At 42.0% G+C, this 25,037-nt stretch overlaps 1 protein-coding gene across 5 annotated transcripts in view; it reads left to right on the top strand.

Moving 5' to 3' along the window:
- nrp2a (neuropilin 2a) overlaps nt 1–25,037 on the top strand; it is a 73,741-nt gene that overhangs the window by 2,714 nt on the left and 45,990 nt on the right. For 3 of the 5 annotated variants that reach the window (XM_086067729.1, XM_086067728.1, XM_086067730.1), the window contains exons 2-3: nt 13,095–13,272; nt 22,862–23,043. In XM_086067729.1, coding sequence (XP_085923855.1) covers nt 13,095–13,272; nt 22,862–23,043 — 360 coding nt within the window. Of the gene's footprint in view, nt 1–3,358; nt 3,982–13,094; nt 13,273–22,861; nt 23,044–25,037 lie in introns of those variants that run through there. The other 2 variants (XM_086067732.1, XM_086067731.1) reach the window with 1 other exon arrangement.

Here is a 25,037-nt window from a genome sequence, read left to right as displayed (position 1 = left end):
GGATGGATGGATGGATGGATGGATGGATGGATGGATGGATAGATAGATAGATAGATAGATAGATAGATAGATAGATAGATAGATAGATAGATAGATAGATAGATAGATAGATAGATAGATAGATAGATAGATAGATAGATAGATAGATAGATAGATAGATAGATAGATAGATCTCTCTCTCAGACATACACACTTAAAAGCTGACAGAGTCAATCAAATCACCACTATTGGATCAAATGGTGAATCTCTATTGAGTCTGATGAGCAGCAGTTAAGAATCACTCAAAAACTCTTGAACCTCGAGAATGTTGACTGGCACAATGGTCTGACGATTGTTGTGTTGGGTGGGCGGCGAGAAGCTGAGATAATGAAATGTAGAGGTGGGGGTGTTATCAGTCATGCTGTCAGTCTCCAGGCCAACTTTGCGATAAGAGTGGCCACACGCCATCTTGCATTCTCCTCTAGTGCATGTGTGCTGAAGTGACATTCAGCTGAGTTCTGCTTGTCCCAATACTTTTGTCTACGTTCAATAGCTCAGCCTTTACCAATAATGAGTTCCCCTGATGAAATCACTTAGGACTTCAAAAAAATGTGGAGCATCAGTACTCCATGTTGGAATTCACACAATCTATTTTCCTCCAACAACTCTTTTCAAATCCTCCAGTGGACTGTTGGCCTCCATTAGCCAAGCATTGACCTAATGTTAGGTGAGAGCGCAGGGGGGGGCAAAGATGTTGACAAATGTGAGAGAGGGGTATCACATGACCCCTGAGGAATGAGAGTGGGGGTAGTTGTGGTAGAACAGAGTTGCATGGAGGTTGTACACTGTCTGAGTCTTTATCTCTTTATCAGTGAGAGGGGGTCAGTGCTGAGGTTAAATGAAGGGAGTTCCTCTCCTACCCACCGCCAACCGCATTTTAGTTTGCATGCATAAAGCTTAAGATTGATTAATTGCTTTATGCTCTACATACACCAGCAGAAGGCTCAGATTAGCCAATCAGAGTGACATTTGACAGCTCCCCTGGGCCCGAGATGGTCTTAAAAGTGAGTGGCATGCTGCAAGAAGGCTGCAAGTTGATGGCATCTAGTCAACCATAAAGTTGAGTGAGGGGCGGGGTTAATGCACACACACACACACACACACGCACACCCACGCACACGCACACGCACACACACACACACATGTTAGTTTTACTATCTTTGTGGGGCCATCTCATTGACATAATGCATTTCCTAGGTCCTTACCCTAACACCAACCATCAAAAAAGATTGCCTACCCCTGTTCCTTACACTAACCTCAACCATAACCCAATTCAAACCTAAACTCTAAAACCAAGTCTTGACCCTCAAAAAGAGGTCTAAACTTGTGGGGCCCAGCAAAATGGCCCCACATGGACGGGTGGGCTCCACAACTCTGAAATCCCGAAATGTTGGCCCCACTATGTAACAAAAACAAGACTACACACAAACACACAGATACACGTGCAGGCACACTTGTCATGCAACCTTCACTCAAGGGCACTGGATTCTTTTTATTCCTGTAGGGAAAATTCTTAAGTTTTATAAAAGTATATTTCCTTCAAATACGTTGAATAGAACTTTAATGGTTCTTTTTCTTTTCTTTTTTTTCTTTCTTCTTCTAGTTCAAACACAATCTTATCCCGGAAACTGGTTTATTGTGAAGTCATATTTAAAAAAACACAGCACGGACTAGTTGACTGGTTAGAATGTTGGAGCCATACTGCTTATATGTGAAATGTTTTTTTGTTTTTGACAGGCATGCGCTTTAATATTTAGGTTATTGCCTATAAATTCTGTTATTTTTTACATGTCCATGGAACAGCTTTGGGACTTTTGGAATGATTGCTTCTCCTATGCATCATTGATGGAACGCTAGCCATGTATGCAACAGTGATTGATGACTAATTATCAGGTGTTAAATTGGGTAGAAAAAGTTTGTGATCATAATATTTTTAACTACCACATTACTCACAGTCGAGTTTGTATTGTAGTTTACATTTTTAATTGTGGAATTGTGAATGCTATGTTATTAATTTGTTTTGAATTACGATGTAAGGATATTTTTTTTTATCTATCTGACTCAACTAAATTATTGTTTGAAAGTGCATCTGAAGGTTTTGTCCAATCTGGTCTCTTTTTTTTTGCCAGGGTGTATAGTTGTAGATGTGTATAGTTGTCATATGTGAAAGAAAAGTCGCTGTAAAATCTGAAAACATTTAAAAATAATAATAATAATAATACTGTAATCTTAGCTCTTCATAGCAAGTGACACGTACTGTTTTGTATGCAATTCTGCTCTCTTTAGAGAATGTATATTTTTTCCCACTCTTTTATTTTCTTTTTATCATCATTATAGTGGTAGTTCTGTGTGAAGCAAAATACAGTAGTCTACCCACAGAAATAAAAAAACACAGCACACATCAAGTTCATCTTTCTATGCTGGCTGAATTGAGGTCTTGTAAATTACAACATTTTGTGTGACATCATGCATGACAACAGTTGGGAATGATGTTTTGTGGGAAAAGGCCTATTTTCCCAGAATGTTTTGGTTCCATATATATCAACCGACGTCAGTGGTGTTGGGCTGGGCCTTGGAGCGTTCAGCATCCAGGTTTTTTCACCGCCTCCCGTTGGTCCGCACCTTTTAAGAATACACCTAACCAACACAAATAAAGATGCCAACGAGGCCTCGTTACGTGGAGCCCTTCTATTACATAGTAAATCAAGCCATAGGCAGGGCACATGGGTAGGACTTTCTAAGCAGATTATTTTGGGCTCGCTAGTGTGTCATTAGACCGCCGCTGCTCTGAATTTAGTCCCGCTGATTGCAGGGCAAAGACTGGGCTGGGCTGAGGTGGGCTCTGCTGCACCAATAAAGTCAAGGTCTTATGACAATAATGGTGAGGCTGTTTGATGTGTTCTGTGGTGAAAGGCCACCCATCTGCCATTTGTTTTGCACCCCTCCCTTTTGCCCAGACCGTACCCCAACCCTGTCTCTTTCCTGCCTCTTTCTGGGATGATTTTTCTGTCTCCTCCTCCAGCTCTTTGCAAACAGACCTAGGAGGTGTTTTCTTTATGGGACTATGTGTCTTATCAAGGCTTTATCCGTGTGAAGGGCTCCCTATCTCTGCTCTGATCGTCTCACGTATGTTTGTGTGACGGGATTGTGGGCGCGTGCGCGTGCAACCCCCCGCCCCCCCCCCCCCCCACCCCCCCCATAGCCCGCCCCTTCCTCTCTCTTTCTCTCCCCTAAATTCAGCAATCGCTTGGAGGGGGCGGGGCCAAGGCGCAGTGACTGTAATGCGATAGCAGCTCCGCTCAAAAGCGATGCGACTCTCTCTCTCCCACATTCACACACACAACTGTTACGCACACTGGGCGCACGCTGGGGACGGAGCAGATCTCAGACTCTGCTGCTCGTAGAGACCCTCACGCATTCTGCTCCGTAACGCTCACATTCTGCTCCCCGCGCTTCACTCAAGTGTGACACTGCCGCGCGGACGTGACCACTTCACGGGAGGCGACCCCCGTGTGCGTAAAGTCACGCGTGGACCAGAGAGACGCACCCCGGAGACGGACTGCACTTCGCGGATCCTCTGACTCCTCGACGCCGAGAGTCAGCACCCCCCTCCTTTTTTGGGGGGATGACTTTAAATTCACTTTGAATGTGGATGTGCTGTCCGTACATGGCATGAAGCAAATTAAAGACGTTTTTATTTGTTGTGTGACATGTAGTTGTCACGTTGCCCCATCGACGGTGACTGAAAGCGCGCCTTGGGATTATTGAACTCATTCCTGTTTAATCACGAAGGGATGTGGAGCACATTTTAGCTTCTACGAGTGGAAAGATTGAAAAATTGAAACCAAGTTATTGCATCTTCCAAGATGGATTTTGTGTGCTCGATGTTTGGATGGTTATTGGCACTGTGTCATGTGGTGCTGCAAGTCAGAGGAGAAGAAGGTGAGTTTTACTTATTTAGCACTTAACACTAGTCTGTGTGTAACTGTCTTGTTATATATTCCAAAAGTTACTTTATCCAAAGTTCCCACTATTTTATTTAACTTTAAGAAACTCCGAATTAGTAACCGCTCACTGGTGTCTAAAAGGCGTGAGTAACATTTGATCTAGTAGTTGTTTATAGGAATGCTAACTGGAGCCTAATCGACACCACTATAATCTTCACTGGGAGTAAAAGTCTGTGTCCTTCATTATCGCCTCCTGTTTCGGCTGGCTCACATGTCGGCCAGCCGGCAGCTCCATGCACGCGACGCCCCGCAACCATAAACGCACCTAAACGCAGGATGAAAACAAACAGCGGAACATTTACTATCATCAAATATTATAAGTTCCCTTTTTTATTTACAAAAAGATACATGTTAAGTACAAGACATTGTTATTTTAACCCCTTTGGAGTGTATTATCAGCGAGTACTTTCAGATCTCGGTATAGTCAAAAATGTATGGTATCCTAATTTAATTAATGATATCATCAAAATGTGTGCAGCTTGTAAGATTTGGAGATTTTCCATGATAAATTACTATTCAATCATTCTGGAAATGTGTGCAGCATTTAAATGTACATTTTCTTATAAATTATAACTTAATCATTACCGAAATGTACTCCCATAAAGGCCTAAACAGTGGATTTTTCTAATAAAGTAGCGAAGGAAGGAAGTGTGTACTGTTTTCGTAAAGTGTATTTATAGTTGTGTCATTTTATATACACACATTCATAATTTTATCAAAGTTTTATTGCGGTTAGTCACCGGGAGACGTGGGAAGTATATGATCTCACTGATGGTGACGGTTGCCTTTATGACCTCTTCCTCTTTTTGGCTACTTGTTCCATCATGTGTCTCCGTGGCTGTTTGTAGGAGACTGGACATGTCGGTATGTATGTGCGCGCGCGTGCGTGTGCTTGTGTGTGTTTCACTGGCTGCCTATGCACCGCTGATGCTAGACAGATGTGGACCTCTTGGCAGCCACGGCCCAAGAAGCTCCATCTCCTCCTTCTTGTGTCTCCCTGCCAAGAGGCTGCCTCAAGAGCCACATTACAGTCGGCGGCAGAGAAGGCAGGAAGGGAGCAGCCCGAAGGCCGAGCAGGCAGCCTCGGTGAGCCAGTTGAGAGGAGGCAGCGGCTGCACGTAGCAGTAATAGAGACAAGAGTTGTGTGTGGAGATGCGCGCCATTCATTCACCGAAGCATCATGTGAAGGAGGGAGGCGAGGCTCAGGGGGGGTGGGGGCTGTTCATGCCAGAGGGCAACATCAAAGCTGCTGGGTCGCCGAGTTAAAATGGACGGAGACAGAGCAGATCAAGGTTCAAGAAGTGAGAGTGGATTCACAGACAGTGGCTCCCTTGTGATTTGATGAGCTTCAGGGCCTCTTTAAAGAGACATTTTAGAAAGTGGCCTCCCTTAATATGAGCAAAAACATCCAGCAACAAGCTAGAGCTTGACTTCCCGCAACTGACTGACTGTCGTGACCATGACTGATGACCCTTGCAAAGCAGAAAAGTGCTTGGATGTGCACACTTCCATTTTCAAGCACTTGGGATGCAGAGAAACTTCCATTCCACTCTTGTGCTGTAATCACAATGCTTGACTCGCTGACATGTACATTAATTACCAGAACCACCAGGATTAATATTCCCTGCATTAAGCCGCTCATTTGCATGTTTATTGAGTGGGCGGTTGTGCAGCGCCTCCACCTATGGTATCATTTTCTCCCAGAGTTGGCTCTGCTCGTTTAATCATTTGTTTTTCAAATACTGGCTTCAGGCGGCTTCTAATTTTTCCCTCCTTGTGTTTGGCTGTTTGTTGTTTGTCTTCCCCCGAGCCGCCCTTCGAATCTCTAAATCTGCTTCGGTCTCAAAGGTATCAGCTGTGAAAACAAGGTCACGTCTCCGCGTTACTTGGCCAAACGGCCCGTTCAATTTGAGTCAGGTATGCATGCATGCAAACAGCCTCCATAAATAGACCGGAGCTGGGCCTTTCACATGGCTTTATTTTAATGGCCTGGGGGGGGCAGGCTTAGTAGATGAGAGCACCAAGTTTGACCGAGCGTATAGGATTTATCGTTACTCAAAAGTGGGGTTAAAGTGTTAACGTTGCGAGTGTGGGAGCCTGTGAAATGATAAAGCATTCAGAACTGGGGTGGCAACAAATCACTAGAGTCACGCAGCAAAATATGAATTCTTCATGCTTCTCCCCTGCTGATGTTGACTCGCCGAAGTACATCTCTGGGGAAGTGCCTCGCTGTTGTCATTTGGAAAGAGAAGGCAGGGAGGCAAAGAGACATGATACTGCAGTCAGGTAGTGTTTAGGATTAGGTCCCTGCAATTACCCCCCCCCCCCCCCCGCAACCATCTGTTTACCCGATTGATCCATTGAACCATCGATCACAATGGGCAGCACTGTGCATTTAGCTGATTAGCATGGGGCACTTATCCTGTTAGGGAGGGAAGAGCAGAAATGAAGAAGAATGGAAGTTAAAAAAAAAAAAAAGAGAGTGGGGGGTTGTTATTATCTCTTCCTAATGTGGCTTTTGTTAAGCGAACAAAATCCAGTTAAAGATTTCAAATTGAGGAACAAAAAGCTATTCGACAATCATTTCTGTTGGATGATCAGCAGCACTAAAGTGTCGATGATGTGTAAGCTCATGACTGAATCCGGTTCAGTGCAACGGCGAGTGGACCTCTCTTCTTCGTCACTCCTCCTCATCCTCTCCCAGTCCAGAATGCTGAGATTAAAGCTCAGCTCTGGACTGAGTGGATGAGCGCTGCTCATTCGGCCCGCTTATTCCCTCACTCTGGGTGATAGCACTTTTTAATTAGGTGGTGGTGGGGGGGTACACTGGGAATGATGGAGGGATTTATCAGCCTCCCTTCACATTCGCTGCTTATCCCAGAGCGTTACACCAACCTTCCCAGATAAGGCAGCTAATAGAAATGAGCGCTATATGCAGACATGCACATTTTCTCCGATAATGAAGATAAGGCGGTGGCTCCTTTGTGCAGAGATGTCTGGATCTGTCTGGATGTGGGCGCACACACACACAAACACACACACACAGAACACTTCATAAATGTTCAATACCACTTTTTTTTTAAACAGATACCAATAGTCAAACTTCAGTAATCAGCGATACTGATGCCAAGTGCCGATACCATTAGTAGGCTTCATATGATACATAACATTTTCCAAAAAACAATGACAGATAATGAAAAAAAAGACTCCCAACTATAGCAAATTTCCTTAAAATTGAATGAAATTAATGCCAATTATATTTTTTCAATTTGCTCATAAAAGTCAATTTGCATAGAGCACACAATAAAATTAATGTAAAAAAATAAATAACATGAAACATAGAATCTGGTGGCCAAGCAAAAAAGTCCTAATCAAAATATGTGTTTGTACAACTTTTTAAGGAATAGAGTGAAGTGCAACAAATTCATTTCAATACAATAGGGCTTCAAGTAATTAAGTAATTAAGTAATATCTACCATGTTAAGAATTCCTCTTAAAACCCAAAGGGAAACAAAAAAGCCACATTACAAATATAATGTAGTGTGTATAAGAGCTATAATTAGCGTCTGCAGGCCGGTAAAGGCACCATTCTATTTTTAACACCGCAGCTCTAAGATGTTAACGAGGCAATTAAGCCCTTGGCAAACGTAAACGAGACAATTAAACACGATGAAGTTATGTAAGCTACAAACATATATGAACCACAGATATAGGTGATATTGCTCACAACAAGAGTACTTACTTATTTTCAGTTACACACACCGAAATGCCGGAAGTAATGACATGAACAAGTGTTACCTCATAAGGCGACACACAGGAAACGAACGAGACGGAACAAAACTTATGTTCCCCCCAGTCTTTCTGACAGTTCCTGACCGGAAAATGGCCACAAGCGCGGTGGGCCGATACCAGTATCGATATCCGTCACGAGTACCGATACTATGAAATGTGCCTGGTATTGGCCTGATACCGATACCTGGTATCGGTACACGCCCATCCCAAAATTAAATTCATGCGTGTAGAAAGTTTGGTGCATATGAATTCATGCAAATGAGACACAGCCACCCTTGTGCACTGTAAACAGGGAAGGCCACTTAATTGAGGACAGACTGTTCCCATGCTCAAGGTTTGCCAAGTAGTGATCACGTTCATGGTATTATGAGACAACTCCAAGAAATGACTGAGAGTCTTCGTAATGCCCGCAAGTGACATAACTAAACAGAGATGTCATTTAGTAACTAACGAAGATGATTTGTACACAAACACGCAATGACTTCTCGCGTGTGACTTGGTTGGCAGCATTTCTTCACTCTTCTCATTGTTTTTTCTCCTTTATAATCCTAAATTGCTTCCTTTCATCTTCTCCCTACCTTCTGATCAATCTCCCTGCGTTTTCTTTTGCCTCAATCCATCTTTTATCTGTAGTGCAGTCTCCCTTCCTGCCTCCCTCCCCGTCCTTCCCTGTGGCTTAAATAGGCAGCCAAGGAAGAAAGTGTCAATGTTGCAAAATGCTCCCGGCATGGCTTAACACACACATTCTAAAAATCGGGCCGCAATTGGAGCATTTTGCCTCCTGAGCTATCAAAGTCAGTAAAGGCCTGACAGATGCGACAGATGTGTCTAAAAACGATGCTGAGTGATTGTCCTGAGGTGTGCTAAGAGTGATATTTTGAGCAACCTGTTCGTTATTTCTGTTCACAAATCCTGATTTGTGTTGGTAACACCAAGCCACAGACTCGGTGATTGCAACCTGACACTTTTAGAGGAGCAACTGGTTGTGTTGAGTGTTTGTATAACGTGTCTCATAATTCATTCATCACAATGTAAATTACAAGGAGAAGATCTTGCAACCACAAGGTAGTTACAAGAAAAGCTAACAGGTGCAGATAATACTCCTACTTTTTCGTCTTTTTTGTATTTTTCGACTGTCTGGATGCCCTGTGGCACTACGCTGTTTCTTACAGGTCAGTCTTGGATCTCTGACAGACACTGTTATGGTTTTGGGTGCTGTTGCTCATCTCAAGTACACCACATGCCAAGCATGCCGATATTTTCCTCACCACATTTGGGGTCTCTCACATTTTAAACATCATTTAATATGTTAAAAATCAGCAATTGTGTAGCCCGCCGTAATCTATGGAGAGCTTGGCGCACCTCCTGCACATCTTTAAATTAGGGCAGTTTTTTTTTTATCAAATAATCGATATCGAATCAATTTCCCTTTTCGAGCCTGATATCGATTAATAAAACTTGAATCGATTACTTTAATATCTCTTTTTCCCATAAATTCATAAGAAAATAGAATTTTATAGCCATAAAAAAAAATCTTACTTGTTTTCATTTTTATTGTTAAAGTATTTTTTTACATTTATGAAAGATCTGACTTATTGCACATTAAGACAGTTCAGAATCTTTTTAATTTATTTTTTACAATTATTGATTTAGAATGATGAAAATATTTTCATATCTTCCTTGCTTATGCCAATGTTGGTGTAACACTGAAGTGATAACACGTGTTACTTTCATTAGTAAACTAAATCATTTGACCAGTTACTGCTTCCGCAAAATTCAATTTGGAATTTAAGGTTTGTGGAGTTTTTACCATGTCCTTGATATTTTGAAGTGGAAGTCGACCGTAAACATTTCTTGACAATTATATGTTATATGTGATCTCACTAGTCTAAACATGGCATTCCGATTGATATAACATTTTTGGAATATGAGTTATGAAGCAAAATCCAGACTTTTTTTTATCAATCTCAGGGTGCAGTCATTTTGCCACTTGCTGTTGACTGAAGATGACATCACAGATGCTCAGGGCTCAGGCAACAACCAATCACATCTCACCTGTTTTGTGAAGCGGATTGAATTGAAGTGAATCGAATCGGGAAAAAACCTTAATCAAATCGAACTGAACTCTAGGAAATCAAAATCGAATCGATTGATGAAATTAGACTCGATACCCAGTCCTAGTTTAAATGAGTGTCTGCACATGGGTACGTGCATTTCTGTGTTCATCTTTCAACCTTCCAATCATCGGCGACTGAGAGCTACTTGCCGGGCAGCTTTCCCAAAAGACTTCTGTGCCAGGAAGACGTGCACAATAGTACACGTGGGCGTCTCTCCTCAAAGGAAGTCATTGCAGCGCTTTCAAATGTCAAAGAATCTTAAGTGTGCCTTTTAAGCACAATAGGAGGTGGAAATGTCAAAGCTTGAAGGGTCTATTACACTTCAAGCCTGTGGCGCACCTTTTTTCACTTCCTTTATTGTTGTTTTCACCATTTAAATAAGAAACATGCAAGAATATCAACCCATTTATGTCAAGAAGAGCCACAGTTCGCTAGTTGTCAACAAAGAATATAGAGATTAGTTTCTCTTGTTTAGCCAATACATGCCAGTCAAAGTATTGTTTTACATTCGAGACCACACCATTTGCATATCAAATGTATAGAACCCTAGAAGCTATACAAAGGCATACAGTAAGCCAGACCTACAGCCAGCACCTGCTGTTGTCATGGAGAAGGCCTATCAGCCTGGCTCCAGTCAAAACTAATAAAGTCTGCAAATCTATGGCAAGGCAAAAGTAATAAAAGATGCATTGTACACAAGATTCCTTGGGATGTGCGCACATGTGGAATAACTCTATACATGTTTCTTTTGTATGTGTGTTGATGTGTTTTGGGGAGATAAGACAGCAAAAGAGCTGCGTCCTGCGTGTGGCTGAGAAGAGAAAAGCCAGCTTTGTTGTTAGTTTCTCATTACAGAGTTGGGGTGACCACCCACCCAAGAGCCCCGCTAGACAGGCCGTCTGCGTGTCACTTCCTGCCTAAGCCTACCGAGCGATGCCATTGGCAGGCTATTGTTCCTGGGAGAGCGTGATAGGATCGGAGAATGTGTTCTAATGTTTGTAGATTGGCTTGCTGGCGCAACAATTAGAGTTGGAGAACGCTCCCCAAGGGGGAACGGGGCGATAAGAGCCTGGGTGTGGAAAGGGCTGAGTGAGTGTGTGTATGTGTGTGAGAGAGAGAACAGCAAATGTGTGTGATGATGTCGTATTGTTTTATTAGAGGATCCACAATGGTGAAGTTTTTCCAATTTCCTCCAAACTGACGGCCTAAATTGCTTTCTTTGTTTTACTGTTCATCTGTTGCACTACATCTTTATAGAGAAGAAACAAGATGATGAGTAAAGCGTTTATAATCCATTCATGCAAAAGACACAGAGAAATTGCTCTCCTATACTGTAATAGTATCTTCCTAATCAACGGTTTGCAATAATCCGTAGTGTGGCGCCTCCTTGTTTTTGTTGTGCCAATGCAACACTTTTTCGTTTTGGCCATCAATGTATTTGACGACGTGGACATGTACGCTCATCATGACGCGTGGTAGCGCCGAGAAGCTTTTGCTTTTGTTTCCCTTTTAATGAAGTAGGCCTGCACCTGGACCTATGGAGGACCAAAACTGCCAAAATTAAAAATGAATAAATGACTAAATAAATAAAGAAATTACTGAAAGTGAACAACCAGTTCAGGGTGTACCCTGCCTACTGCCCGAAGCCAGCTGGGATAGGCTCCAGCGCCCCCCGCGACCCTTGTGAGGACAAGCGGTTAAGAAAATGGATGGATGGATGGACTAAAAGTGAAAACTGAAATGGATATAAAAAAATATAACTCGAAAATTAAACAGAAATAAAACAACAATATATATATATATATATATATATATGTGTGTGTGTGTGAACTGCCTAGTACATGGCGATTCGATTCGTATCACGATTCATAGGTCACGATTCGATTCGATACGATTAATCCCTATGCGAATCTATAAATTGATTATTGCGATTTTTTTTTACTCAAATTTAGAAAATACTAATCAGTAAACTTGTACATGTACACTGTAAGATTTGTATGAAAATGTATTTATTCATCTGAAAATTCAGGCTTATAAATGATCCACTGCATTTAACAAACAGGTTGCAGTCTGTTTCATGTTTGTACAGCACGGAAATAAAATATTAAGGCTTAAAGTTCCATTAATATAACATTCTTCCATGCTTAATGTATGAATCCTAACCCTAAGTAAGACGTTTTGTTGAATATTCCCATACAAAATTGATGTTTAAAAATCGATTCGGCCGCATATCGAATCGATTTGAGAATTGCGTGCTGTAATATCACAATATATTGCCGAATAATTTTTTTCTAACACCCCTAATATATATGTATGTATATATATATATATACATACATACATAAATAAATACATTTGTATTTAATTTTTGAATTATATTTTTCGTAGTCATTTTTTATTTTAACTTTTAGTAATTTATTTAGTCGTTTATTTATTTTGAATTTTGGCAGTTTTAGTCCATACTGCCAGGACGAAATGTTATTCAAATGAGGGGGCGTTCCTAAGTGTGTCTTGGGTTAGACTCCGCCGTTGCAAACTGCCTTTCAACTTGCCACTTGAGTTGCTCGACAACAAGTCGAGGTGACAGATAGTCGTCCATTGCTGGAGCTCTCCATGCAAGCTGGCGAGACTTCCTTGTTCGCCGAGCTGCTCACTTGACCAATAAAAGGTAGTTTGCAACAGCGGAGTCCAGCCCAAGACATGCTTAGGACCGCCCCCTCATTTGAATAACATTTTGTCCTGAAAATAAATTAATTATTGAATAAATAAATAAATGACTAAAAATGACAATAAAAACTGATATAAAAAATATCAATCAAAAATTAAATACAAATGTATTTATATATATATATATATATATATTTGTTGTTGTTTTTATTTCCATTTATATTTATTTTTTGGATTTAATTTTCGAATTATATATATTTTTTATATCCGTTTTTCTTTTCACTTTTAGTCATTTATTTATTTTGAATTTTGGCAGTTTTGGTCCTCCATAGTGGACTTCCAGTTCCTTTGTTGTTCTTCATTTTTGCTATCCAGCTGCTCTGTCCATGGCTGATCAGCCACCGCACGTTAAACAAGTTACGATTGTTTGGAATCTGTTTTTCAATGTTGCCACTGTGTCGTCTTTTGGCAGCGAGCGAGTGTCGGGGTATCTTTGATGCCAGCGAGGCCGGTTACATCACCTCCCCCGGATACCCTCTGGAGTACCCGCCTCACCAGAGCTGCCAGTGGGTCATCACGGCGCCGGAGCCTTCGCAGCGCATCGTCCTCAACTTCAACCCGCACTTCGAGATCGAGAGGCTGGATTGCAAGTAAGACAGGGAGGCTGGCGAGCATGTTTACACTTTCTTTTTTCACATATTGTAATTTGCTGTCAGCGGTTCTGGATGGTTTGATCCCAACATTCTGGTCAGTCGCAAAGGCAACTTTAATTGTACTTACAAGCTCTGTGTAAGATGCAGGCCATTAAGTGGACTGTGGTTTTGTTATTGAGAGAATTGCGCACAAACAGAATTGCGCGCCTTTAATGGGGTGGATGCGGCCCAAGCTCAACCGCAAACATCTTGGCCTCTTCAGCGCTTCTCCGGGGGCAATTACCGGCTAGAGTTCTTTGCTCGGGGGCACATCAGCTGTTCATAACCGCCTTAGTTCAGTGGTTGGAACAGATGAGGAATGCGGGTCACAATAGTAAAGGCTGAATGGAACGAATAATTTTAAATCTAGACAGAACCGATGGAAGAAATGATTAAAGTTTACTGGGGGGGTGTCAGAGAGAAGGCAAGCAGGGGAGGGAAGGACAAGAAGCAGAGAATAAAGTCCAGCTGTTTGGATGGGATTCAGTCAAATAATACAAATCATCTGTTTGTTCCTGAATGAGAGCAAAAACATTTCTCCCCTTTTTAATCTGCTTTCAAAACTCGTACGCCGATATTTTCTCAATATTGGAAAGTCACTTTTAAGTAGTGCTGTCAAAGTTAAAGCGTTAACTGATTAATTAATCTAAAACAATTATCGCATTAATCATTAATCAATTAATTATTAATTTTGACCACAGATTATCCTTTAGCGTGACAGCAGATGGCTACGTTTAAGGTTGTGTTTTAGCAATAAACATAAATACGTGCATTAAAGTAAAGTATTTAATAAATGTTTGCGTATCACATTTAGAATATTTGTTCATGTCAAAATATTGGGGTCATTTTTTTCCATTTTAAATTATGTAAGTAATTAACTGATTAGAAAAAGAGGAGGATGAGCGTATGCAGTGGATCACAATTGTTTTGAAGACGTCCTCATAACATTAAATGTCAAAAGAATGAACACATAACTATGTGCTGCTCTTCAAATTTGAAAATGAAAAATGTTGATAAAAAAGCCTTTTTTATTAAGCGAATAATCGTGATTAATCAAAATTCTAAAATGTGATTAATCTGATCAAAAAATTTAATTGTTTGACAGCTCTACTTTTCAGTCAAAACAATACACAAGATGTAGCAAGTTAGCAGTTTTTGGAACCTTTTATTTTGTTAAACCACAGAAGCAAATGCTAAAAGTTTTTTTTTTTGCCTATTTGAAAAATATGCTGCTGCACATGAATGTAAATTGAAAGCTGCATTGTGCAGTTCAAAAAGGTAATATTAAAGCTTTTTCAACATCATGCATGCTCCACCAATGCCTAAATAAGTACAAAGAGTCCTGAATTTTTTACTCCGACTGCGCCTATTAGCTTGTATCTTGGAGTCTTAGGGGCGAAAATACCATACGGAGGCTGCAGTTCCGTTTTAGGCCAAAGGTGGCAGTCACAAGTAAAAAGAAAAAAAAAGTGACAAACTCCACAAGGCTCCTTGAAATTTAGATTGTGATCACCTAATATTTTGATCAAATAAAACATTGTAGTTAACTAAAGTCTTTTCAGCATCACTAACAGACAGATGGTAATGTCAGGTTTTCCTCTCCTGCAAAGCTGTATGAATTTTTTTTTTACCAGTTATAGTTGTGTATAGACATATATCGTTCACCCTGGGCCTCAATATCATAAACAGACACAATTGAATGTCCTTTTCCACTCATTCCGCATTTCTCTGCAAACTGTAGCTAATAAACAACCAAAAGCAGCCATGTCATACAGTTTTATGATTTTTTTTTGCCTCATTGTGTGAACCCAGGGGAGAAAGTAGCACAATGGATTTCCCGACAACACCCCGGCACATTAGCGAAACTATTGTTGAGCAACTCAGTTAGACTTGAGTGTGAGAGAAGGCAAAGAGGATGATGAGAAACATAAAATGTTCCGTCTTCACCACTGAATTTTATGGTGGGGGTGGTGGGGGTGGTGGTGGTGGAGGTTCTTCCCTGTACGCTTGCCTGAAGGGACGGAGGCCTTGGCCTCCCCTCTGACACACACCCACTCAGTCTCCCTTCTCTCTGGACGTGTTTGCATGCGAGCGTGGGTGGCGAACGGTGCGAGCCTGTGAGTAAGTCTGCAAGCATGTGATTTTAGTCAGAGTTGCTGCTCCATCCGTCTCGTTAGAGTTAACATATCATACCAGCATCTATTTTTATGAAAAATAAAAATCTCTTATTTGAGACCCGCTATGCTCTCTACCCCTTTGGTGTATGTACGCCCCCGCGAGCACCGTCATGGGTAGCTTCCTCTCTTTACCGGCGTGATTAGGCACAGCAGTGCCAGTGAGCAGAGGAGTAGATTTGTGCATATTTTTATCTTCTTTGAGGTTAAGGGGGTGGGCAGCCGCTGGAGGGGTGCAGAGGCTAAAGGCTCCCGTCTCATTGGGGCCCCAAGAAATCAGCGTGACAGCTGGGATTACAGATAGACCAAAGCTGTCATTTACCTAAAACGCGCACAGCTATGCAAGCTACACTTGAATTTGCTCGCAGTGAATGTACTTCCGAATGCATGCATAGTGTAACTAGACGGCCCGATTTAAGCAGCACTGTCTCCATTTTGAGGCTTGTGACCTAAAGTCCCGGTGGATTGAGCAAACCCCATTGTTTTGTCACACTTTTACACAGCTCTCATCTTGGCGTCCCGTTTTTTTGTTTTGTTTGTTTGTTTGTTTGTTTGTTTCAGTCACACAGTTGTCATAGTGATTCATACAATAAATCAATTCAAACATTCACATTCACACTTGCGTTCTCATTCTTATCCACATATGGCATCTCGTGTTTTTGTCATACTGGAACTAGAACCTCTTCCTGCTTTCGTGTCTAAGAATCATGGGAAATGTAGTAGGAGTGCACCGATCGTCGACCGGCCGATTTATCGGGCCGATTTCCTTAAATCTGGGGGATTGATTACTGGCCGATCCCTTACAAATAAACCGATCTTTTCCACCGATCCCATCTCCCTCCTTAAAGGTCTGCAAAAGTCAGCCACTGTCCTCTTCTGGTGAAATGACTAACAGGTTTACTTCATGTGCAGTTAAAACAACCCTTTTGTATTATTTCACAGATATTTTTCAATGTTTTCCAATAAAACAAGATTGGAACACCGAAAGTGTATGCTGCTTGTTGTGAAAAAAATTTAGATAAGCAAAAATTGGGATCGGTAGGTCAGACTTTTTAAAAGATCGGGGATCGGTGATCAGCTGGAAAATTGGGATCGGTTCACCCCTAAAATGTAGTGCTACTAGCCTGATGCTCCAGATACTTATTAGTGGGTTTTTTATTAAAATGTTCAAGAAATGCAAAATTAAAACTGAATGGAAATGCAAAAAATTCGAAAAAGGGCCCAAAATTCGCCAAAAAGTCATATATTAATGCAGTTTTAGATGGAAAACAGCAAAGTGACGCTACGTTTTTGTTTAAGAATTACAAAAAAAAAAACCTCATACAATGTCATCGCACAGCGCAGTCGCTTCCTGTTCTTCTTCTTCTTCTTTCAAAGTACTGGTGTATCACATCTCTATAGTGTATACCGCCACCTACTGCTGCGGAGTCTCCTCAAATATTCGCAAAAGAAGAACAGATGGAAACGGGCGCATGTCGCATGTTTGTTTTGCAAATTTTTATTAAATTCACTTAAAAAATTCAAAACAATTGGATGGAAACCCAACTATTTATGAACTTACTTACTAATGAGAGCTGAGCCTTTCTGGTGGCGCATTTCCAATGTTACAATGTGGGACCGTGAGTTAAGCGACCAAGGTAGCATTTAATAACACAACCACCACCAAATTCATTAACAATTTAATTTGTTTTAAGTAGTTCCTAGTGATAATTTATTCTATACTTGATTTTCAGTCAAATTGTAGTGTTCCGGTTTTTAATTTTGAAAATCTGGTCTCACTTTTCATGCACGCACTGCAAACTGCAAACACCGCAAAAGTGCTTGATCAGCTGGCAAGAATCTCTCCAGCTAACATCCCCGCTGGCGAGTTTCCCTCAGCGGGTTCAAACTGTCGGCACTCGGCCTACCGAACGCACCCGAACTGCCACAATGCTGCAGCAATCAAATCTGCAGCCGTATCGAAGCGTTCCCTGTCTGAGGTGGCACTTTAATTCAGGATTTCATCTCACAGGGAGTCCGGCCGCATGCCAAAAACCTCTTTCCTCCCAGCTGCCAGCCGATTGATGTGAACTAAATGTAATAAAGGCTAGATGAAATATCAGGCCCATACCTCTAATGCAATCTGCCATCGTCGCGCCCCAAGATGCACCAGGAGCAGCCGAGGGCTGCTTCTTGCAGGCTCCGCCTCCCACTTGTTCCTTTTCTTGAGCTTCCTCTGCTCGCATTGCTGCCTCCTCTTTCTCCCCCTCCTCTTGGCCAGAGGGGGGGGGGGGGGGTTATTTTTACTCACCTGAATTAAACATGGGAGCTTCCGGAATCACAATACACACACACACACACACAAAACTGTATTTATTCCCTATCTTCCGCCTTTTGTGGAATTAAATTGGCCAATTTGCTGCTACATTTAGCCTGAGGTGTAAACAGTTGATGATGGATGTTAACCGTGTGTGTGTTTGTGTGTGCGTGTGAGTGCGCGCTCGCGTGCGCGCGCACGCATGATTTCACCTTCCCAGTGGAGGGGTATCTCGGATCAATGTCTGTATTCTGCTTGTAATGGGCAGTCAATAGATGATAGCTAATGGATGGATGTAGCAACGCCAGGCAAAAACAATGAGGGGGACACGTGTCTTGACACACACAGGAGAGACACATGAGTCACCAAAGGGACTTGTTGTGGAATATCAATATCAGACAGTTAAAGACAGGGTTACGGTACCTGTTGTCTACGATGTTGACGTTTCCTGACTGAGACAATCAAAAATATAATCAATTAATTGCAGCAGATTTGCTGATAGTCCACACCATAGCTTCATTTTCTCACTCTAAGTTTAGAGTCAAAACTGCCTGACCTAGGTTGTGATGTCTCCGTCCGTAATGGCCGGGATGATGGTGAGCTGAGACGTGAGGACATGAGGAGGAAGAGAGCTGTTTGGTTTTGGGCTGTATTGAAGATGGCAGGCCCCCGGGTTCTGTTGGGATTTCGCTCCCAGCATCTTGTTAATATTTCAGAGGCACTTATGGTTTATTAGAGGGGCGGGAAGGAGTGTTTGTGTGTGTATGTGTCTTTGTACTGTACACACTCCCCCTCCCACTATTTAATTCCTTCTTGTTGAAGGCAGAAGCAAAAAAAGAAAAGAAAAGATGACAGCTCCCCGATTGTTAGCAGATTGTGTTCCCATTTGTTCGGTTGTGGGAGAACAAGGGAAGGTACACAATGAAGTGGAGGCAACTCAAGTGTCTGCAACGTTGTATTTACTGACACTCGCGAGCAGCTCAAGCTTAACTGAATAAACTCTACAACTACAACAAATGATGCCTTCAGGATGAAATGTGATCAAAAACAAAATGGCCAGCCATTTTCAATCCATTCAGGAAGAAAATGAACATTTCCTGCATTTGTGCCCTTAAAGCCACCACCGTCCATGATGTGAGGTGCATACTGCAGGAGAAGTCTCTGGACACCAACAAACAGCCAAAGGTGTGAAAGGCAATTAGTTGTTATGGGGGCAAGGTGGAGTTATAGCTATGAGAGGAAAAGCCACGCAGTATCTGTTCATCTTCAATGGGCTTTTAGCTGCCCTCCACACAATCATTGCGTTCTGAGCAGGCTCACGCATACACAGAAAAATCATCAGTGTTAGATTGATACTGAGAGTGTTAAATCTAACACTACAAAATTATTTAGATGTGTCCAAACCAATGAGTGTAAATCTTATACTTTAGTTATTTTTTTCACACTTAACCAGTGTTAATCCAGCTCTGTATAGTGTTAAAAATCTACACTGCTAAACACTGAGTAGTGTTGAAAATATAACTCAAATTACACTTAAATCTAGTGAGTGGTATTTCAAATATAGCATGTTTCCCCCTCAAAAGGCACTCAAAGCACTTTTCCTTTTGACTATCAATTGGTGGTTCGGTACCTTGCCAAAGTACATTTTCACATAGTCACACTGTCATGGGATTAGAACCCGCACTCTCAGGGTTGCAAGATGCCCACTCTACCACTGAGCCATGCCACCCTGACAGCAACAACTGCATATCGACAATGAAATGTCTACAGCACGCTGGAAGAAATGAGGGTGTGGTCAATTTAACACTCAAGGTAGTGCTATTCAGGTTACACCCAACATCTACCCTAAGACTAGGGAAATGTTACTCTGACAGGGTAACTTGTTATCCTACCAGTGTTAAATGACACTGCTTACTGCATTTTTGATCGAACACTGGAAATTTAACACTGTGTATTCTGCCTGAAAGACAAAAGATTGGGGAGTTGACTGAGGTAGACAGAGGCGGTGCTTTTGGACCCGTGCTTGGTTCTTAAGAGGAATGCGTCATGGACCCTGGAATGCGTTCAAGTGTGCGCCGTAGACGTGTCAGAAGCTCATGCATGTATTCATCAGAGGCTGAGCGCACCGGTCAATAATCACATCTGAGGAACACTCACTCACTGACGCTAATCCACGACAGGAGAGCGTGAGACAGAGGGAGGGGAAGTGCGAAACAAACATAGAGACCCACTCCAAAATCAATTAAAACCTAATTAGGCCCTCAGATTCTTCACAGGCCTTTTATCCTCACTGTTGGCAAAATGCTGCTGTGAACATGAGCACTCTCATGCCTTTGTATGTGCATGTGTGTTTTCCCCAAGAGTGTGTTTTGCACTAACATACAGTACGACTGCAACCATTCATTCTCGGTGCTTCCAGATTATATGCGCCTCCTCTCTAATTTCAGGTTTTCCATCAATGATACGTAGTCGAAATTTCAGGCTCAGTTCTCTTTTCATTGAAATGTGACTTTAATCACAAAATTGAGACGTAACCTTGATGGACTGGAGCTGTTTAACTGTCGGCCATACTGTACACACAATTAATATGAAAAGAGTAGAATTTACACCTGTGATCAGTGAAAAAACAGCACTCCGGTTGTATTTGGCGGCATCATCAAGTGAGCCCATTGAGATAAATGTGGTATTGAGTGCGGAAGCAGAAATACAAGGTTATTACTCATACTTACACCACCTCAGCAGTTGTGAGGATTTTCCTTTGTCGGCTTGCTTTTTTTTTGGATCTGGCAAGGTTTACAAAATGAAAGCAACTGGGTGGATGGATGGATGAATGGATGAATGGAAGGATGGATGATGGGTGGATGCATGGAGGATGGGTGGATGGATGATGGATGGATGAATGGATGGATGGGTGGATGGATGGATGAATAAGTGGGTGGGTGGATGAATGGATGGATGGATGGATGGGTGGATGGATGATGGGTAGATGGATGGATGGATGGATGGATGGGTAGATAGATGATAGATAGATGGGTGGATGGATGGATGGGTGGATGATGGGTGGATGGATGATGGATGGATGGGTGGATGATGGATGGATGGATGGTGGGTAGATGGATGGGTGGATGGATGAGTGGACGGTGGATGATGGATGGGTGGATGGATGGATGGATGGATAAGTGGGTGGGTGGGTGGATGGATGGATGGGTGGATGGATGATGGGTAAATGGATAATGGATGGGTGGGCAGATAGATGATAGATAGATGGGTGGATGGATGGATGGATGGATGGATGAATGGAAGGATGATGGGTAGATGGGTGGATGGATGGATGATGGGTGGATGATGGATGGATGAATGGTGATGGATGATGGATGATAGATGATGGGTGGATAGATAGATGGATGGGTGGGTGGGTGGAAGGATGGATGATGGGTGGATGCATGGATTATAGGTGAATGGATGGTGGTGGTGGCTGGATGGATGGTTGATGGATGGATGGGTAGATGGATGGTTGGATGATGGGTGGATGTATGAATAGAGGGATGATGGGTGGATGGATGGATGATGGATGGATAAATGAATGATGGGTAGATGGATGCATGGGTGGATGGTGGCTGGATGGATGAATGATGATGGATGGATGATGGATAGATAGATAGATGATGGATGGATGGGTGGATGATGGGTGGGTGGGTGGATGGATGGATGATGGGTAGATGGATGGGTGGATGGTGGATGGATGGATGAATGATAATGGATGGATGGATGGACAGGTGGATGGATGGATGGATAGGTGGATGGATGGATGGTGGATGGATGATGGATAGATAGATAGATAGATGGATGGATGGATGGATGGATGATGGGTGGATGGATGGATCATCAAGTCAAATTTCCTGTGTGCAGCATTTGTAAATGTATTTGTTATATATCTTGATGCTGTTGCAATACGACCACACTTTCTTTTTCATGTTTGTTCCTCTGCTGTCTTTGTTCTCCATTTGAATGTTCAAACAAAAGAAAATGTGGAACCCTGACTCATCAACATGCCTCTGACTGGCCTGTGTGATATTAGCAAAGTCAAACATGAACTCATGTGACCGCATCTGGGTGTCCAAAAGGGGTAACATCTTTGTGTGTGCGTGTGTGTCTAATTATGTTTATGCAATGATAGACACAGGCCAAAATAACTAACTAATTTGGGAAGGGCCAGGTGGGCTCAGTTTTGACCTCAAAGAATTTGCTTTTATTGTTCAGGGTCAGCTGGCGGGTCAAAGATCACGGTGAACTGTGAACCAAAGCATGTGAAGCGCCTTTACACTTATTTATCCTAATTTTCTCTTTGCTTAATCCCCTGTGCTGATAATGCTATTTTCTCTCCAAAGCACCCCCAACCACCACCCATTTAATGAATTACGCAACATGCATCACTTCCCTCAGGCAGTAAACTGACATTTAGAAAAATAGCCCCCCCTCCCCCTAAAATAAACTCGCACCATTAAAACAACTTTGAAGACTTTTAGCCGCATGCCAAAGCAACAGGTGGTGAAAATGTACCAATAACAAAAGCTGCAGGTTTAATTTAAGACAATAGTGACGTGAAGTTTCTGACTATCCCAGCCAGACATACTTTAGCATACAATAAACAAAGGTGCGATCAAAGTGTTCCAAAAATCATTTTATGTATCTTCAACAGTTCCGTGGGTGAAAAAGAAATCATGTGCTCAGAATGCAGCTACTTGTTTTTCTCCATGGTCCAAAGTCGGGGGGTTTCCAGGCTTGTCTAGTGTGGCTTGAAGATTAAATTAAGGCTGCTCATCTGAAGCAGTTGATGCCTACTTGGCTGATATGTTTACTTGTATCATGGCATGGATGTCCTTAATGCTTTGCCTCTGCCTTTTTTGTTTTTGTTCAGCACTGTTTATTACATAACTCAATAGCTTGTTTGTTTGCCTGTACTTTAATGCTTTCTCATCTCCTTCCCATCATCATAATCTGTTTTGTCCCTGGTCAGGAAAAAGTTTAACCGCTCCTGTTTTTACCCGGCCCCCCCTTCTTTTTTTTTTCAAATCAGGTACGACTTCATTGAAATCCGAGACGGGACTTCGGAAAATGCAGACGTCTTGGGTCGGCACTGCAGCAACATCGCCCCGGCGGCAATCATATCCTCGGGTCCTTCCCTCCAGATACGATTTGTGTCGGACTACGCTCACCAAGGGGCTGGCTTCTCTCTGCGCTACGAAATCTTTAAAACAGGTGAGGAGGCTGCTGTCATTCATGTAATGGATGCCTTGAAAAGTCAATTTCAAGTGACACTAATACTGGCTCCTGTTAGAGTGGGACCAATAAAATTAATTTATATTTATTAAATCATGTTGCAGGTTAAACTCCACCAAAGGAGTGCAATCACTGCCTGAAAGTCTTGACACTAAAACTTCCTTTAATGACTTCATGTAGTCCACTCATGTTCTTTGCTCCGGGTTAATGGCCTAGAACCAAGGCTCGGTCAACACTGTGCTCCCCAGAACTCCCAGAAATTGAAATCAAATGAAGCGGCCAAGCAAATGGAACACAAGTGTGAAAAGTCAGCTTTTATTCACGACCTTAAGCTGCTTAAAACTATGTAAGGAATGCTTGGTTAGTCGAAGCGAAATCTGTTTCCTCTTGGGCGATGAGGAGATGGGCGTCAGCAGTGGAAGGAGTGATGGCGGCCTCTTGGAGCCGGATCTCCTCAGGTCAAAGGTTTATGGGTAAAGGCTGAGGCGAGGAGATTGATGGGGACGAGCGGGAGCCTAAATGGAATTTTGTGAAGGCTGCTGAAGTGCAGAAGGTGAAGTGCAGTTTGAAAGTGTGCGTGCATGCATGTACGCGAGGAGATGAAATGGTCAGGTGGCCTTGAGGCAGTTGAAGGATTTATGTTCAAGTGGGCTGATTTGACTTTACAACGTTTTAGGTGGCTCCATTTGAGCCAAATATCTCCTCCCTGAAAGGGAGCATGAATTTTAAAAGCATCTCAGGATTAAAGCAGCTGGCACAAACTTCAAAATGCAGAATTTAGTTGTCACCCCTTACATGTTTTAATCTTCTGAGAAGAGTGTCGGTGAGCTTGATGTTGGCAATGCTACTTTGGTCACCGGCAGTCTTGTAACGTAACTGAGTGCAAATACTACTGTACGTAGAGTTTATTGATAAAAAAAATGGGGATATATTGAAAGGCGGGGCTTGTTCCAATCCATTTCCATGTAACTGACGTGGTACGTATGTCGCTCGCATATATTTTTTATCACGTAGCCTAGATATCGCTGGCATCGGGCCAAAACCTTGGACCTCCAAAAGGAGACCCCAAAAACGACATGTTTCTTTCAACCATTAACATTGCATCATAAAAGAAAACAAGCCATTTTAAACACTTTAGATTGATCAATAATTTGTAAAAATGACACTGATGAAAAGTACAGATTTTTTTAAAATATGAAATTTGCCAAATTTTGACTTATGAGGTTTCAGCCAGTGATATGGAATCATAAAAATGGTTAAGTATTGTTGGAAAAGACAATGTCTTGTATTTCTAGCCACTACCTTCAGGGCGGAGGTACAGAACTATTAAGTTTTGCCTGTGTGAAAGCTTCCATCAATTTTGATTGGCTATAATTTGCAACATCATGCAGCTGCAATTCAAATTTTGGATCGCTGCAAAACGAGTGGCCAAGTCCTGAGAACCCTGAACACTGCGAGAGTGGAGTTGTGCCATATTGCTCAGCGTGCATCGGCCCGAAGGCTGGATTTGCACTGCATGGTTCAAGTAACAATTCTGATGTTTTTGCTTTCAGATGGCACAATTGCAATAAGCGTCATAGCATCGTTTATAGAAAAAAAACGGGGGGGGGGAAAAATCCATGGAATCAGATCTCTTCCAAAGGTGGAGATAAATCTATACTGTGTCTGTGACTGCAAGTACAACATAAACACACTAATCACGTGTACACCATTAATGCGATAACTTAATTACGCCAATCACTAATATCCATATGAAAAATCACCAGCTGTAAATCTACCACGAAAGCATAGAAAATTAAAACTACACTAAATATGGTTGATGAGATCTGTATTGGAAATGAAATAGGCAAAATAATTGTTTATGGAATTTATCCTCATGTTATCAAGTCAACCCAGACCAACTAAATGACACTAAGTTTCATGTTTGTAATGTTTGTGTATTGTTGTTTTCTTCTGTGTATGCTTGTGGAATT

The sequence above is a fragment of the Leptonotus elevatus genome, chromosome 2 (genome assembly GCF_054856555.1).
Source record: "Leptonotus elevatus isolate MCC_2025b chromosome 2, RoL_Lele_1.0, whole genome shotgun sequence".
Taxonomy (NCBI): Eukaryota; Metazoa; Chordata; class Actinopteri; order Syngnathiformes; family Syngnathidae; genus Leptonotus; species Leptonotus elevatus.
The sequence above is the reverse complement of the archived record's forward strand: the minus strand, read 5'-3'. Positions and strand labels throughout refer to the sequence as shown.